This window comes from Protopterus annectens, chromosome 16.part0, assembly GCF_019279795.1.
Source record: "Protopterus annectens isolate FY-2018-M chromosome 16.part0, PAN1.0, whole genome shotgun sequence".
Lineage (NCBI taxonomy): Eukaryota > Metazoa > Chordata > Ceratodontiformes > Protopteridae > Protopterus > Protopterus annectens.
Window position 1 is genome coordinate 67,623,913 of NC_056750.1, and position 15,152 is coordinate 67,639,064.

At 42.9% G+C, this 15,152-nt stretch overlaps 1 protein-coding gene across 1 annotated transcript in view; it reads left to right on the top strand.

Moving 5' to 3' along the window:
* Window positions 1–15,152, top strand: part of LOC122790513 (solute carrier family 12 member 6-like) — a 1,559,275-nt gene that overhangs the window by 1,411,355 nt on the left and 132,768 nt on the right. The window contains exon 18 of the mRNA XM_044058063.1: window positions 3,409–3,577. Coding sequence (XP_043913998.1) covers window positions 3,409–3,577 — 169 coding nt within the window. The remainder of the gene's footprint in view (window positions 1–3,408; window positions 3,578–15,152) is intronic.

Genomic DNA, 15,152 nt, shown 5'->3' on the forward strand with positions numbered 1-15,152 from the left:
TGTGCCACTCCCCTTCAGCATCACTCATCTCAGATGTCTTTTATTGAAGACTCTCATTAGTGAAAGCCACCTCAGCCAAATGAGCTTCTGAATTCCGCGTCTTATCTGTAAAGAACTGAAAAAGTGTCTTCCACAAGGACAGAATATTACTGAGAGCAATCCCCTGCCTCATGTCTGAAGTGGTTTCAGAAATGTCCCTTAACCAGTCTGACCAGCTTCTTTCCAAAGCAAGAAAACAGGGACATAAGAATCATGCATGTCATAGATGTGCTTTGGCATCTCAACTGTTTATCATATTTATATATTAAGTTTGTTGTGCCTTTGGCATCTCAACTATTTATTTATATTTATTAAATTTATTAACAAGGCTAGTCCATGGGGCAGAAATTTTCCCTTTTCATTTGAGTCCGGGGGGGGCATTTTTATACATGTTAAAGACTATAATTAAGTTTCCTTTTTTAGCTAAAAAGACAAGGTACAATTGTATACTGTTTTAGGAGAATGTGGCATTACATAGTTTAGTACAGAGATTGGAATGCAGTTGTACTTATTTTGTACAGAGAGAACAGTGCAGATATATTGCTTTATATACATTTGATTAAAGGCATGTAAATAATATGTACAGTAAGTATATACAGGCAGTAACGTATCTTGGTTATTCTCTTCTATACAAACATGTATAAATACTTCCCAAATGTCTGGTCAGTGGCCAACTGCATACAGAACTGTGTAGGGGTAGGTTGAGGTTTCTCTAGAGCTGCTCATTGAGAAGTTGATTTTTGGGGTCTGTATTACGTGATCGAAGACACTTGTCTTTGAACGCGTAATAGTCGAACCCAAAGCATCGAAAACACTAAACCGCTGACGGCTACGTCTGTGAATTTTTTCCTAGTGAAAAAATTCACGAGACCACAATCAAACAACACAAATTTCACAATCCTAATCAAGTGGGGGGCTTCAACCCCCCCACACCCCCTGACGTGGGGGGCTGTGTCCCCACACCCCCCTTAACTAAATATACCAACTCTGAAATCGCTCAGCATTGGGGAAAAGGGCAAACTGTGAGAATGGACAACTCAATTTTTTCCCTAGGAAAAAATTTGCGGACATGGCCGTTTGCAGTTTAGTGTTTTTGGTTCGAATATTACACGTTTGAAGACAAGTGTCTTCCATCACGTAATAGGGAACCGATTTTTGCTATAACTGACTGATCATAGCTGCTTGAATGTATTGCCCACCTTAGTTTGTATTGTAGTCTTCTCTGCACAACAGAATTGCTATTTCTGTGACCCTGATGCACACTGATTTGGAAACTTTATTCTTTCCCCTCTGCTGTACAGTTGTAGAGTTACTGTACATCATTTTAGGGGTGTGGAAGACTTGCCTCCCCCCACATGGTTGATGTGGGGGTGCTTGCACTCATAGAGAAATGCTAGTTTTGATCTTTGCAGGTAAGATGCATGACTCGTGTTCTTGATCAGTTATGACAGACAAGTAGTTTTATAAGTGATAGTATTTATCTCTGTTTTACATCTAAGGTTGCTCCTTCTGTATGCAAGTTATTTACCTTTGTTATTCACCTTTGCTGTATGTCTAGGTCATGGCTAATAGGGCCCACATTTCCACTTAAATTCAAAGATATGCATGACAGGAAACTTGCCACCTACAACTAACATTATGAGTGACTGAATAGGAGATGGATACTTGCCTAAGACATCTACAGGCTTCACAGAAGCAATTCATTTGGTGATAGAGTCTTGAAAACGTGTGAAAAGAGCCATAAATAAGCATTTAAGAAATTAAAGCTAACAAAGAATTCAGAGGAAGTCTATAAAGAAAAATATTCTGACTTGCATACCACAAAGGAATCACAAAAAACACTAATTCTCGTCAGTGGTGAAGGCTATTATTAAGTAGACAGATAATGTGTTGGGGAAAGAAGCCATTTAGAACAAATTAGAAAGTGCTACTAACCACTGAGAGAGGTAGTGTTATTTGTATTGCATAGAATATCAAGATATGATGATTTTTTATGCTTCTGACCGTAGCTGTCCTTTGAGACAGATTTGAGTTTTGAAGTCCCCGGATGATGAGCTAAAGAAAATGTGCCGTTGATTTTCATACTGACGTTTGGACACATTAGTTCATTTGAGAGTCCATTTGCTGTGTGGAACTTCAGTTAACAAGAGTGAGAGCTGACTGTGCATTGAACCTGAAACAGGCTTTTCATTTAGTGTTTAATGCGTAAAGTGAAAGCCTCCCATAGTTTCTACTTCATTGTATTTCATCACCTTTATACCGATGGCACTGCTTACAGTGAATTGCCCTTTGTAAAGATGGCACTGCTTACAGTGAAGTGCCTTTATAAAGATGGCACTGCTTACAGTGAAGTGCCCTTTATAAAGATGGCACTGCTTACAATGAAATGCCCTTTATAAAGATGGCACTGCTTACAGTGTAGTGCCCTTTATAAAGATGGCACTGCTTACAGTGTAGTGCCCTTTATAAAGATGGCACTACTTACAGTGAAGTGCCCTTATTTGTTGTGTCTCTTTATGTTGTGGACGATGTGAGTTTATACATTTCTGTTTGTACAGGCATCCTTTACTTTTTAAGTCTTCTAAAGCTCTGTCTTCCACCACCTAGGGTATAGGATTGTATTTTTCACCTTCGTCTGCCTACTGTGTGACCTTGACTAATTTACTTAACAAGGCAGTGCTTTGGGACACTTAGGAATTTGGGCTAGGCTTGTCCATGGTCTCATAGACCATGTGCCTAGTAACTACATATGAATGTATGAATTGGTAGTAAGAGGTGTTTCTTTTATTGTTTCTTTACTTGTGTTATATGAGCTGTATATTTGCTTATACTGCCACTGTGCATTATTTTGCATTGCCATCCAGATTTGATAGTAGGTTATTCCTTTTCTTGTAGTGTCTACCTGTGCACCCATTTAGGACTTTGATGTAATTTTGTATCATGTGATATGACTTGTTCCACAACTTATTTAATGGCTTTTTTCTGCACATTTTGTCTTTCTCATTAATTTATCTTCTATCAGAGTTTATGAAAGCACAGGACAGTATCATTAAACGGGTGACACATGAGTTCCTTCCTGTTAGCATCTTACATGCAGAGCCAACATTAACTGTGGTTCCCAGATCACAGGTTTGAGAAAATTTGCCTCAGACCGTAACCATAACTAAATATTGAACGTTTGGTATGGCTTTGACCAGTCAAAGCAACTGTGGTTTTGCATTAAGTGCATCAGTTTCCTGATAATGGCTGTCCATTTTCTGTTTGCCTGAAATGGTTGTTTTTTAGCTTTAGTCAGAGACTTTACTCTTACTTAGTGTTTTATGGCATGCTGTAAGTGGTCCGTTTATAACCCCTTAAATGTCTTTCCAGGCCACAGGTTCTGGTACTTCTGAAGTTGGACGATGATTTACATGTCAAGTATGCACGTCTGCTGACCTTTGCCTCCCAGCTGAAAGCAGGAAAAGGGCTGACCATTGTTGGCTCAGTTATTGTTGGGAATTTCCTAGACAAGTATGGAGAAGCTTTGGCTGCAGAACAGGTGAGTGTAGCACATTTTTTCACCTCATAATTTATTTGTTATAATGTAGCTAGTGGCTCAATGAGGTAGCACACCTGCTGACACTTTTTTTGTAAACAAGGACGCTCCCTCACATCCTCTGATTTATGTGAATTTTACATAAAGGAACAAAAATTAGTGATACTGTGGTGAAGAAGAAATGATTTAATGATGCTGAAAGGTGAGAGGGGCTGAGATAAATGTTGCTCAGTCATTTAAGTATAATCTGCTGGTGGGTATGATGCTGTGCAGTGTGAGCAGATGACTGTTATTGTATTCTGCCAGTACGGTGTTGTATTTATTACTGTCGGAATGTGAGTATGTGGCAGCACTGCAGACTGTAGTCTGGGCATACAAAGGGGTGAAGTAAGTTTAATGGTAGCAGGAATCCCATTCTGTGATGTCTTTACTGCTGGTGGGTACAATGCTGTGCAGCGTGAGCAAATGACTGTTATTGTATTCTGCCAGTACGGTGTTGTATTTATTACTGCCGGAATGTGAGTATGTGGCAGCACTGCAGACTGTAGTCCAGGCATACAAAGGGGTGAAGTATGTTTAGTGGTAGCTGGTATCCCATTCTGTGATGCCTTTACTGCTGGTGGGTACGATGCTGTGCAGCGTGAGCAGATGACTGTTATTGTATTCTGCCAGTACGGTGTTGTATTTATTACTGCCGGAATGTGAGTATGTGGCAGCACTGCAGACTGTAGTCCAGGCATACAAAGGGGTGAAGTATGTTTAGTGGTAGCTGGTATCCCATTCTGTGATGCCTTTACTGCTGGTGGGTACGATGCTGTGCAGCGCGAGCAGATGACTGTTATTGTATTCTGCCAGTACGGTGCTGTATTTATTACTGCCGGAATGTGAGTATGTGGCAGCACTGCAGACTGTAGTCCAGGCATACAAAGGGGTGAAGTAAGTTTAGTGGTAGCAGGAATCCCATTCTGGGATGCGTTTACTGCTGGTGGGTACAATGCTGTGCAGCGCGAGCAGACGACTGTTATTGTATTCTGTCAGTACGGTGTTGTATTTATTACTGCTGGTATGTGAGTATATGGCAGCACTGCAGACTGTAGTCCAGGCATACAAAGGGGTGAAGTAAGTTTAGTGGTAGCAGGAATCCCATTCTGTGATGCCTTTACTGCTGGTGGGTACGATGCTGTGCAGCGCGAGCAGATGACTGTTATTGTATTCTGCCAGTACGGTGTTGTATTTATTACTGCCGGAATGTGAGTATGTGGCAGCACTGCAGACTGTAATCCAGGCATAGAAAGGGGGTAAGTAAGTTTAGTGGTAGCAGGAATCCCATTCTGTGATGCGTTTACTGCTGGTGAGTACGATGCTGTGCAGCGCGAGCAGATGACTGTTATTGTATTCTGCCAGTACGGTGTTGTTCATAGGTTCATAGGTTCATACTAGGCTATCTGCCCTAGGGCATTTATAAGCCTAGCCAGAATGTGTTTGGCTTTTGCCACCCATTTTAAATTTATTTTGCTATGCCCTTTTTCGAGGTTAGTATACTGTGCCTCTGTCTAACAGTGACACAGAAGTGATACACGGGGTAAACCTACGATCTCCCATCCACTCATCAAGATTCCTCTTGAAGAGAGTCAATGAGGGACTCTGCCTAACCTGGACTGGGATTTTATTCCAGAGTGAAGGGAGCCTCTGGGTTATGAATCTGTCCCTCCAGCATGTCCTATTTATTTCAGTGCTGAGGTTCAAGTCTCTCGAGCGTAGCTCAATGGGATTTGGATTTTCTGAGGTGCAGCATGTCCATTAATTCCAGGTTGGACATGGCTTTATACGTCAGGCACAGATCGCCTCTGAACAGGCGGTATGCCACTGAGTAGAGCTGGAGTTTCTTTAACCGGGCAGCATATGGCATCTGTTTGAGCCCTTTGATCCTCTTGGTGAGGTACTTTTGGGGTCTTTCCAGTTGCTGCAGGTGTCTGGTAAGGTACATCCCAAAAGGGGCATTGTACTCAATTATGGGCCTGATGAGGGATGAGTAAAGAGGCACGATGACCTTCCCTGATCTAGATGTGAATCCCTTCATGATTAGGTGGGCTATATAAAATGTTTTTCTAACCACTTTGGCCACGTGGTTGTCAAATGAGAGATTGCTATCAACTTGGGTGCCCAGGTCCCTAATTACTTCTTCTGTACTTAATGTGTTGCCACCTATGTGGTAATTTGTGGGCACTTTGTTTTTGCCAAAGGGGATGACTATACACTTTTTGGCATTTAGCTTGAGGCCATGGCTCTGGCACCAGTTGTCTGTTTCTATGAGGCCCTTTTGGAGGATGCTTGTGTCGGCTGGAGAGTCGATTATGGCACCCAGTTTGCAGTCATCTGCGAACTTGGTCAGCCACATTCCTTCCGTGTTGGCCTGTACCTCTGAGAAATATGTACCGAACAAGAGAGGTCCCAGGACTGAGCCTTGTGGGACACCACTTGTAACTGGTTTCGAGTCTGACATGGCTCCAGCAATTCTAACCATGTGGGTTCTGTCCTTGAGCCAGTTTGCAATCCATCTAGTGACATAAGGGTTTATATTTAAGCTGGTGAGCTTATCTATAATGCCCGAGTGGGGTATTGTATCGAAGGCTTTTGCGAGGTCCAGGTAGGCTGTGTGGACCACCTTCCCCTCATCAATGGCCTTGGTGACTGTTTCAAAGAAATCAACCAGGTTTAAGAGGCAGGATCTGCCCTTAACAAAGCCGAACTGGGTAGGATCCAGTGTCTGTATGTTCCCAATATCTTTATTTATGAGGTCCATGATGATCCTTTCCATAGCTTTGCAGACCAAGCTAGTCAGGCTTATGGGGCGATAGTTTCCAGGATCTGTTGAGGCACCACCTTTATGGAGAGGGACCACTGTTGCTGTATGCCACTCTTTGGGCACATATCCTGTAGTAAGGCTGAGATTGAACAGTAGTTTTATGTTTGGGTTTAGCTCTTCTTGGAGTTCATGTAGGACGCAGCCCGGGACACCGTCTGGTGCGATTGATGCTGTGTTCTTTGCTTTGGAGAGGGCGGCCCGTACCAGAGCATCTGAGATGTGAGAGGGGCAGCACTCTGCTGGGATAGATATTTGCCCTTTGGTGGGAGGGAGAAGTTTGCGCTGAACCTGTCAGCTAGGATGTTGGCAATGTCTGTGGGTTCAGTGTATTTTTGTCATTTTGGACTAATTCTGAGCATATCTGGGAATTACCACCCAGGTTCCTAACATAACTAAAGAAAGCCTTGTGATTTTCCTTAGTGTCCTGTGCAATTTTTCTCTCGAAGCTGGCCTTAGACAATTTTAGGAGTGCCCGTAGTTTTTTGCTAATACTGATCAGTGATGCCTTCCCTTTTTGGGATTTTGCTCTATCATTTAGTAGCTTCCACCTTCTATTGTATAGTTTGTTTATGGCTGGGGTCCACCAGACAGGACGTCTGCCTTTGGAGGATTGGGTCTTGGTTTTATTTGGGATCGCATGATCCATGCATTCCTGAAGGTGTACATAGAATGCGTTTATAAAGGATTCTGCGGTCTGGGCCGTATTTTCCACATGTCCGGGGACTTTGAAGGATTCCACCTCGGTTTTGAGGAGTGTGAAATTTGCTTTAGAGAAGTTTTTCACTGTGGTTTTCTGGGCAGGGGGTGGGGTCGGGATGTGAATATCCAGTGAGATTAGTTTATGGTCTGATCTTACCAGTGAGGGATACACTTCTGGTCTGGAGCATAGAGTCCCCATGTTGGTGATGATCAGGTCCAGTATGTTTTCCCCTCTTGTGGGAGTGGTAACAAGTTGTTCCATAGCATTTGAGTTTATAAATTCTAGGAACCTTTGGGCTAGGGTGTTGGAGCTAGAGTAATGCTCCCAGTCTATGTTTGGGTAGTTGAAGTCGCCCAATATAATGGTGTTTGGAGAGACCTTCATATTTTCCAGTGTTCTCAGAAAGGCCGAGTGGGGTTCCTGGGTTTGGGAGGGTGGTCTGTAGCAGGCTATAAACTGGAAGGCAGTTTTACCCACTGTTAGTTGCACATGGGTAGTCTCTGATGCTTCGTGCTTTGCCACCAACCTGGAAGTGTGGGTATCTTTGATGAATATCGATACTCCCCCTCCTTTTGTGGTTCGGTCCAAGTTTTGGGGCTGAAATGCATGGTATGAGGTATAACCTGGTAGTGCTGGGGTGCTCTCGGGAGCCCTGAACCAGGTTTCTGTTACTGCACAGATATCGATGTTCTCCATGCTAAGGAGAGTTTCGAGTGCATGCATCTTGAGGTTTAGACTTCTGGCGTTGAGTAGCATTACTCTTAGTTTCTTATCCCTTGTGATACCTATGGAGGTGGATTTGTCTTTTGAACCGTGCCTAAAAAAGGCACTATGGGGGTAGCAAGAGCCTTTGCCAATATCCGAAAGCCCAGGGGTGACAGGTATAAGCCGTCCCTAGCGAAGCATCGTGGCTTGTCGAGCATATTATCCCAAGCTGACAGGCATTGGATCCCCTTTGAGTGTCACCAGTACTTAAGCCAGTTGTTGAAATTGATCATCTTGTCTTCATATTGTGGCATCATTCTTGGTGAGGGTAAGATGCTACTCAAGGTCAGGGTCACACCGGCCTGGGCTACATGCTCAGAGAGCTCCTTTATGTCTCTTTTCATGTAGTCCAGGGAGGTACGTCTCAGGTCATTCACACCAGCATGGACAATGACAGTCATATTTGTACTTGCCTTGGAGTGACCTGAGTGCTTGTGTTATGTGGTGGATCCTAGCGCCCGACAGGCTGCTCACCGTGACCCTCTCCTTGTTCAGCCTGGTGAGCGGGACGTCAGTGTGCCTGAAGATAGAGTCACCTATTACAAGTGTATCAGGTGTGTTGTTTAGTCTTAAGGGCTGTGACTGTTCGGCACACTGGCTTTGTGAGATATTTGTTGCACGTGTTTTGTTTTGGGGTAGCGGTGCTTGGGTGTCTGCTTTGGAGGTCTCTGCTGCTTAGGCAGATCTTTATTTAGAGCCTCTGAGTATGTTTTTGTGTGATTATGTGTTTGGTTTGCTGTCGTGGTAGGTCTATGTGAGACTGGAATTGTAGTGAGTGTGGTTTCCTTCTCCTCCTGACTGGTTATGCCAGTACTGAGTTGAGAGAGCTTAGCCTCCAGTTTGGCTATATGGTTGCATCTCTCACATGTGTTGGGATTTGTTGGGAGGAGGAGAGGGTTGTCTGTGTACATGAGGCAGTTGTAACATTGCCTCAAGATTCCCAGATTCACCAGCTGGACCGGAGAGGAGATTGACAACTGACCTTTGGACATGCTAGAATAATATTGGGAATTCCTTAATAATTGAAAACAAGGGCCAGTGGGGAGTGAGGGTGTAGTGCTTTTAATTTTTAGTGCTGACTTATATAATTGCTTTAGCGAGCAAGTGCCAGGTAACTTAAGTGCAATGTGTTACAGGTAACTTAAATGGAAAATTGACAAACAGTAAATTTCTTTCATGTGAAACAAGGAAATAAGTACAGTAAGCAATGCAGATATCACTAGTGATCCACGGAAGCACTGAGAAGCCGCGTATTAGGTGGAATTAGCGTTCCAGGGAAATAACAAGCAAACAAACAACAAGCATATAAACAAAGCTAGATTCAGCAGGCCTGGATCTAGTCTATGCTACAGCAAACAAGGTGTACCAATTTCAGTAAGATACAGTTCAAATATTCAGGCACTATAAACCTTTAACCAGAAATTCCCAGCTCAGAAGGGCAGAGTCCAGCCTCTTCTCCCACAAGAGTGCAGACCACGAACATTCTTAATGTAAAATAACTGGCCTGAAGCCCAAGTGCTTAAACCAGTACTAATACACTTTAAGAATAACAGACAGTGGGCTCTCAATCAGCAGTTCCCAACTTAGAAGGATGAAAGCTACCTGTCCTGCCACCACAGTGCATGCCTCAAACCTTCCTAATGTAAAACAACTGGTCTGAAGCCCAAGTGCTTAATCCAAAAGACTTAGAATGATAGCTACACTTTAATCAAGTTACTACCAAGCAGTAATAAATACAATTGAATACTTTAGAGAATGCCTGGATTAGTGCTCAAGTTACACAAACAAAGCTAGATCCAGCAGGCCCAAATCCAGTCTATGCCACAGCAAACAAGGCACACCAACTTCAGTAAGAAGCAGTTCAGATATGCATGCAGTATAAGCATTTAACCAGAAATTCCCAGCTCAGAAGGGCAGAGTCCAGCCTCTCCTCCCACAATAGTGCAGACCACGAACCCTCTTAATGTAAAATAACTGGCCTGAAAGCCCAAGTGCTTAAACCAGAATTAATACACTTTTAGAATAACAGACACTGAGCCCTCAATCAGCAGTTCCCAACCTAGAAGGATGTAAGCTACCTGTTCTGCCACTACAGTACAGACCACAGACCCTCTCAGTGCAAAACAACTGCCGGAATGTGAGTATGTGGCAGCACTGCAGACTGTAGTCCAGGCATACAAAGGGGTGAAGTAAGTTTAGTGGTAGCAGGAATCCCATTCTGTGATGCCTTTACTGCTGGTGAGTACGATGCTGTGCAGCGCGAGCAGATGACTGTTATTGTATTCTGCCAGTACGGTGTTGTATTTATTACTGCCGGAATGTGAGTATGTGGCAGCACTGCAGACTGTAGTCCAGGCATACAAAGGGGTGAAGTAAGTTTAGTGGTAGCAGGAATCCCATTCTGTGATGCCTTTACTGCTGGTGGGTACGATGCTGTGCAGCGCGAGCAGATGACTGTTATTGTATTCTGCCAGTACGGTGTTGTATTTATTACTGCTGGAATGTGAGTATGTGGCAGCACTGCAGACTGTAGTCCAGGCATACAAAGGGGTGAAGTAAGTTTAGTGGTAGCAGGAATCCCATTCTGTGATGCCTTTACTGCTGGTGGGTACGATGCTGTGCAGCACGAGCAGATGATTGTTATTGTATTCTGCCAGTACGGTGTTGTATTTATTACTGCCGGAATGTGAGTATGTGGCAGCACTGCAGACTGTTGTCCAGGCATACAAAGGGGTGAAATAAGTTTAGTGGTAGCAGGAATCCCATTCTGTGATGCCTATTCTGCTGGTGAGTATGATGCTGTGAAGCGCGAGCAGATGACTGTTATTGTATTCTGCCAATACGCTGTTGTATTTATTACTGCTGGAATGTGAGTATGTGGCAGCACTGCAGACTGTAGTCCAGGCATACAAAGGGGTGAAGTAAGTTTAGTGGTAGCAGGAATCCCATTCTGGGATGCGTTTACTGCTGATGGGTACTATGCTGTGCAGCGCGAGCAGACGACTGTTATTCTATTCTGCCAGTACAGTGTTCTATTTATTACTTCCGGAATGTGAGTATGTGGCAGCACTGCAAACTGTAGTCCGGGCATACAAAGGGGTGAAGTAAGTTTAGTGGTAGCAGGAATCCCATTGTGTGATGCCTTTACTGCTGGTAAAATTGACAGCATTGGAAGCAATGCAGACTGACCATGTCAGTTAATCATTAGGCACTTACAGTGCTGGACGGTATGAACTCATTTTGTCACATTTTTGTTCCTCAGGCTAGAAGCAAGACATTTTAGATAAAAGCAGTCACAGACCGCCTTACTTAGCAGTAGAAAGAATTAAGTTGAGGATTTCCAGAGTGGTGGATAAGCTGTTCTGGAAGGTTTTTATTTATTTGTTTTATAAATTTAGCTGTAACTGAGATCATGTAAGCATCTTTAATGTTTTTCAGTGAATATGCATTTATTAGTTAATTATTTATTAACTACTTGTTAGATTAGCTGGTTTACATTTTACAGATGTTCTTTTGCAATTCAAATTTTTTGTGTCTGAGACCACGACAGTTGTAAGGTGTGTTACTTTACTAGATTTTGCGGATTTAATTTCTGATTTTATACTTGGCATACACAGGTTGAAAGGCAGATCAAAAAAGCCTTGCATTATTTATTTTTCTCGTGTTGCAAGTCTGTTTATTTCATTCTTCTTTTTGTGTTCTTAAATTTTGAAGTGGCGATATAGGTAAGAAGCAAACTGACCTTTATATTTAGTATTTAATAGTAATAAAGCAGATTAGGTGTTAATTGCTTGCCTGAATATTTAAATGGCCTAATTGCTGCATCACGGCCACTCCTTTACCGAACGTCTGAGAGACAGCGGCAGTGTGTGCAGGCTGAATGCAGTATTCCTCTGCCCAAGGATGGGCCCAGCCGTTCTCCCTACCTCCACATCAAGAGCATGAGCAGGTATTTGAACTCGGGTCACCTGTACCATATTCAGGGCTTTATTATTCTACACCACCTGCACTGGCTTATTTCCTGTACATATATTTCACAGTTTGTCACTTTAGGACTTGTTTGTCTTCATTTCTGGATTAATCCAGGGAAAGGGTCTGGCTTGACTCAACACCATCTTGTAAGGACCAGGCTATTGAAGATGAACAGTCAGTTGGAGGTAAAATACTCCATTCAGTAGTGCAGAGTAAGAGTTAAGAAGAGACTCCATTCGAAATTGAGTATAAACTTGAATTATTACTGCTTCACCTTCGGAAGTTTCTTTTTTCCTTCATTCTACCATTGACATGTGGAACCTTCATGATTGCTTTCTGTAGCCATTGCAAGCTCTCTGGTCTGACCCAGACATTGAGCATCTCCTTACAAGGTGAACACCTGCACACAAAGTCCCCAGTTCCATAGCATTTTTCTAGGAGCTGTTCCTACCAACACTGTACAGTGGGATAGGACAGGCAGGTGAGATACAGTCAGTGAGGGATTTTCTATCGGCCTAAGCTCTATCCCTGTACTAATACAACTCTTATATGTAAGCTGGATGAGCCGTGAAGTGTAGCCTGAGGGCGTGGCTGCCTACAAGGGAAAGCACATCTCCTAACCATCCCATATTAGTTCTCTGTTTCTCACCCTCGCCTCCATCTGGGTACCACAACTGGATCCACCAGCATGTCCCTCCCAGGTACACTACCATGCTGTCAAATTGTCCACATATATGTGGGTCGTGTGGTGGGGAGGTGTGTGTGTGTGTGTGTGTGTGTGTGTGTGTGTGTGTGTCTGTCTTTGATGGGCGGGCACTCCAATTAAGATTAGTTTCTCTGCCTTATGCCCAGTGAGTGTCGAGATAATGAATGTTTTCTTTTTCAGATGCTTTAAGACTTACCAGTCCTCTCCTTGCTTTGTTAATTTTAATATGGCTTGAGCGCCTTCTGTCTGTATGTCCTCCCCACAGTGGAGTGGCATTCAAAATACATTCCTGAATGGGCATGCCTTCGTTGAAGTTTGGGTGTCGAGCTGGCACCCTCGGCACAGTAGAAATCTACTGCCAATCATTAGCGGACCGGAGTTCCGTTGTGGCGACCCCTATCTGGGAAAAGCCGAAAGAAGAACAAGCATTTAGTTTTTTTTATTGCACATCAAACCTTAAATTAACATTTAAACAGCTCTGATTCCATCCAGTATGTTAAAACCTACATAGTACCAAAGACAAATTGACAAGGATTTATTTGAGTGTTTGCACACCAAGAAAGTAAAAAAAAAAGTTTTCACTTGCAATTTTGAACACTGCTGTGGATATATTTTATACCTAAAGTGAGAATTCTTCTCCAGGAAAGTGAAAAACTGTATTGCACTTTGATTTAATATTTTTGTTGCTGGGACTGTTTCTGAAGCATTTTCATTATAATTGCATTATTTCATTCTGTTACAAACTCTGGCTGAAAATGTCATGCATGTTCGCACCCTGTTCTTGTGTTTTAAAGCCAGTGTTTCTGTTGTGGCCTGCCAGTTATGTTAATTTGACCACAAAATTCTCTCCCTCTCATCTTTCATTATTGTTCCCACTAAGTACCAAAGTATCATTTGTGAACTCCCTTTTTAAGCTATTTGAAGTCCTTTTGTTTATCTGTTGTATTCCATAGATGCAGAATACTGAATGCCCACCCATCAGACCGGTGTTGCTGTTCAGTTGCCTGCCCTTGGTGTAAACTGTCTTTGGAAGACCCTCCCATTCGCATCTTGTCTGCTCATACTAGAGAGCTTTAGAAGATAAACTAGAAGACCCCTCCATTTAGACTACTAAGGCTTGAGTTACTGTCTCTTTCATATCCTGCCTGTTTAGTGCATAGTGCAGTAACTAGAAATGTTAGTATCTTTTTTCCTTCTTACTTTTAAAATCTGCCAACAAGACCACCATTCACTGGAGATAGTTATCTATATTTGTTTTATACACACCGTCATCATCATCATCAGTATCAACCCCGTTATTTTCATTTTTCTACATGGGCTTGGGTGTTGTGTCAACTCTCACCATTTCTTACAATTCAGTGCTACTCTCCAACCTTCTCTAACACTCCTGACTGATGCGGGTTGTCCCAAACACAATCCATCCATTCCTAGATACCTTCATTTCCTGTATATTGTCTTCCTGTCTGTCCCAAGTCTTCTTTTCCAGATTGCCTACTGCTTTCCTGCACATGTGCCCAAACCAATATAATATGTTCTCTTTGACCTCCTCTGCACTTAGAGCTACTGTGGCGTCTGCTGTTATGTCCTCACTTCTTTGTTTGTCCCACAGTGTGCATTCTAATGCCCATCTGAGGGACTTCGTCTCCATCCGCTCTAGTTTCCTCAACTGCTCTGCCTTCATTACCCAGGTACCATACGGTAGTACTGGTTGCATCATTGTTTTGTACACTTTACCTTTCAGTGACTTTGTCATTCGTCTGTCACACACTACGTGTCACATTCTGTGCCACTTGGCTGCAGCCCGTCTGATTCTAGCTTTGATCTCTTCATTCAGAACATCCCTCCCAGATACTTGAAACTGTTAACTACTCCACTATTTTCCCTTCCATCTCAGTTCTCAGCTTCTTGTAATTTCATCCCATTTGTTGACCTTACAGCTGTCTTATCTGTACCAGCCTTCATCCCGTCTGCTGTAAGTTTTGTTTTCCATTTCACTATCCTTTGCTGAAAACCTTGTTTAGAGTCTGCCTGTAATGCCACGTGGTGTGCATACAACAACTTTGTTGATCTGTCCCCTCCGACCTATGTGCTAATGTTGTTCATCACCAGTATGAACAGCAGTAGGCTCAGCTGAACCCTGACGCATACCCACTCCCACTGGGAACCACTGTGTGAATCCAAACATTGTTTGTACTGTGTTGTTGCACCATTGTACATAACCTGCACTAATTCTGTCTGTTTTTCTGGGGATGAACAACACTTGTAGTAGAATCAGATTATTTTTTTGAACCTTTCCTTATTTTTTTTCCAAGTAAATATAGAACTTTTTCTGACTCTTCTTTCTTCTTTTTCTCACATCTGTCTCACTGCAAACATCAGGGATGTTGTGTTGTATCTCATGATGTGATGTAAATCTTTTCTTTCCTTTTCTTGGTCTGTACTCACTTCCTCATGCATCCATTTGTCAGTCACCCTCACCAGAGCATTCATTCAGTGTGACTGTAATTTGATAGCACTGTACTGTCCACAGTTGTGGGTGCCCCCTTTGTTCTTGTACACTGATTAACTG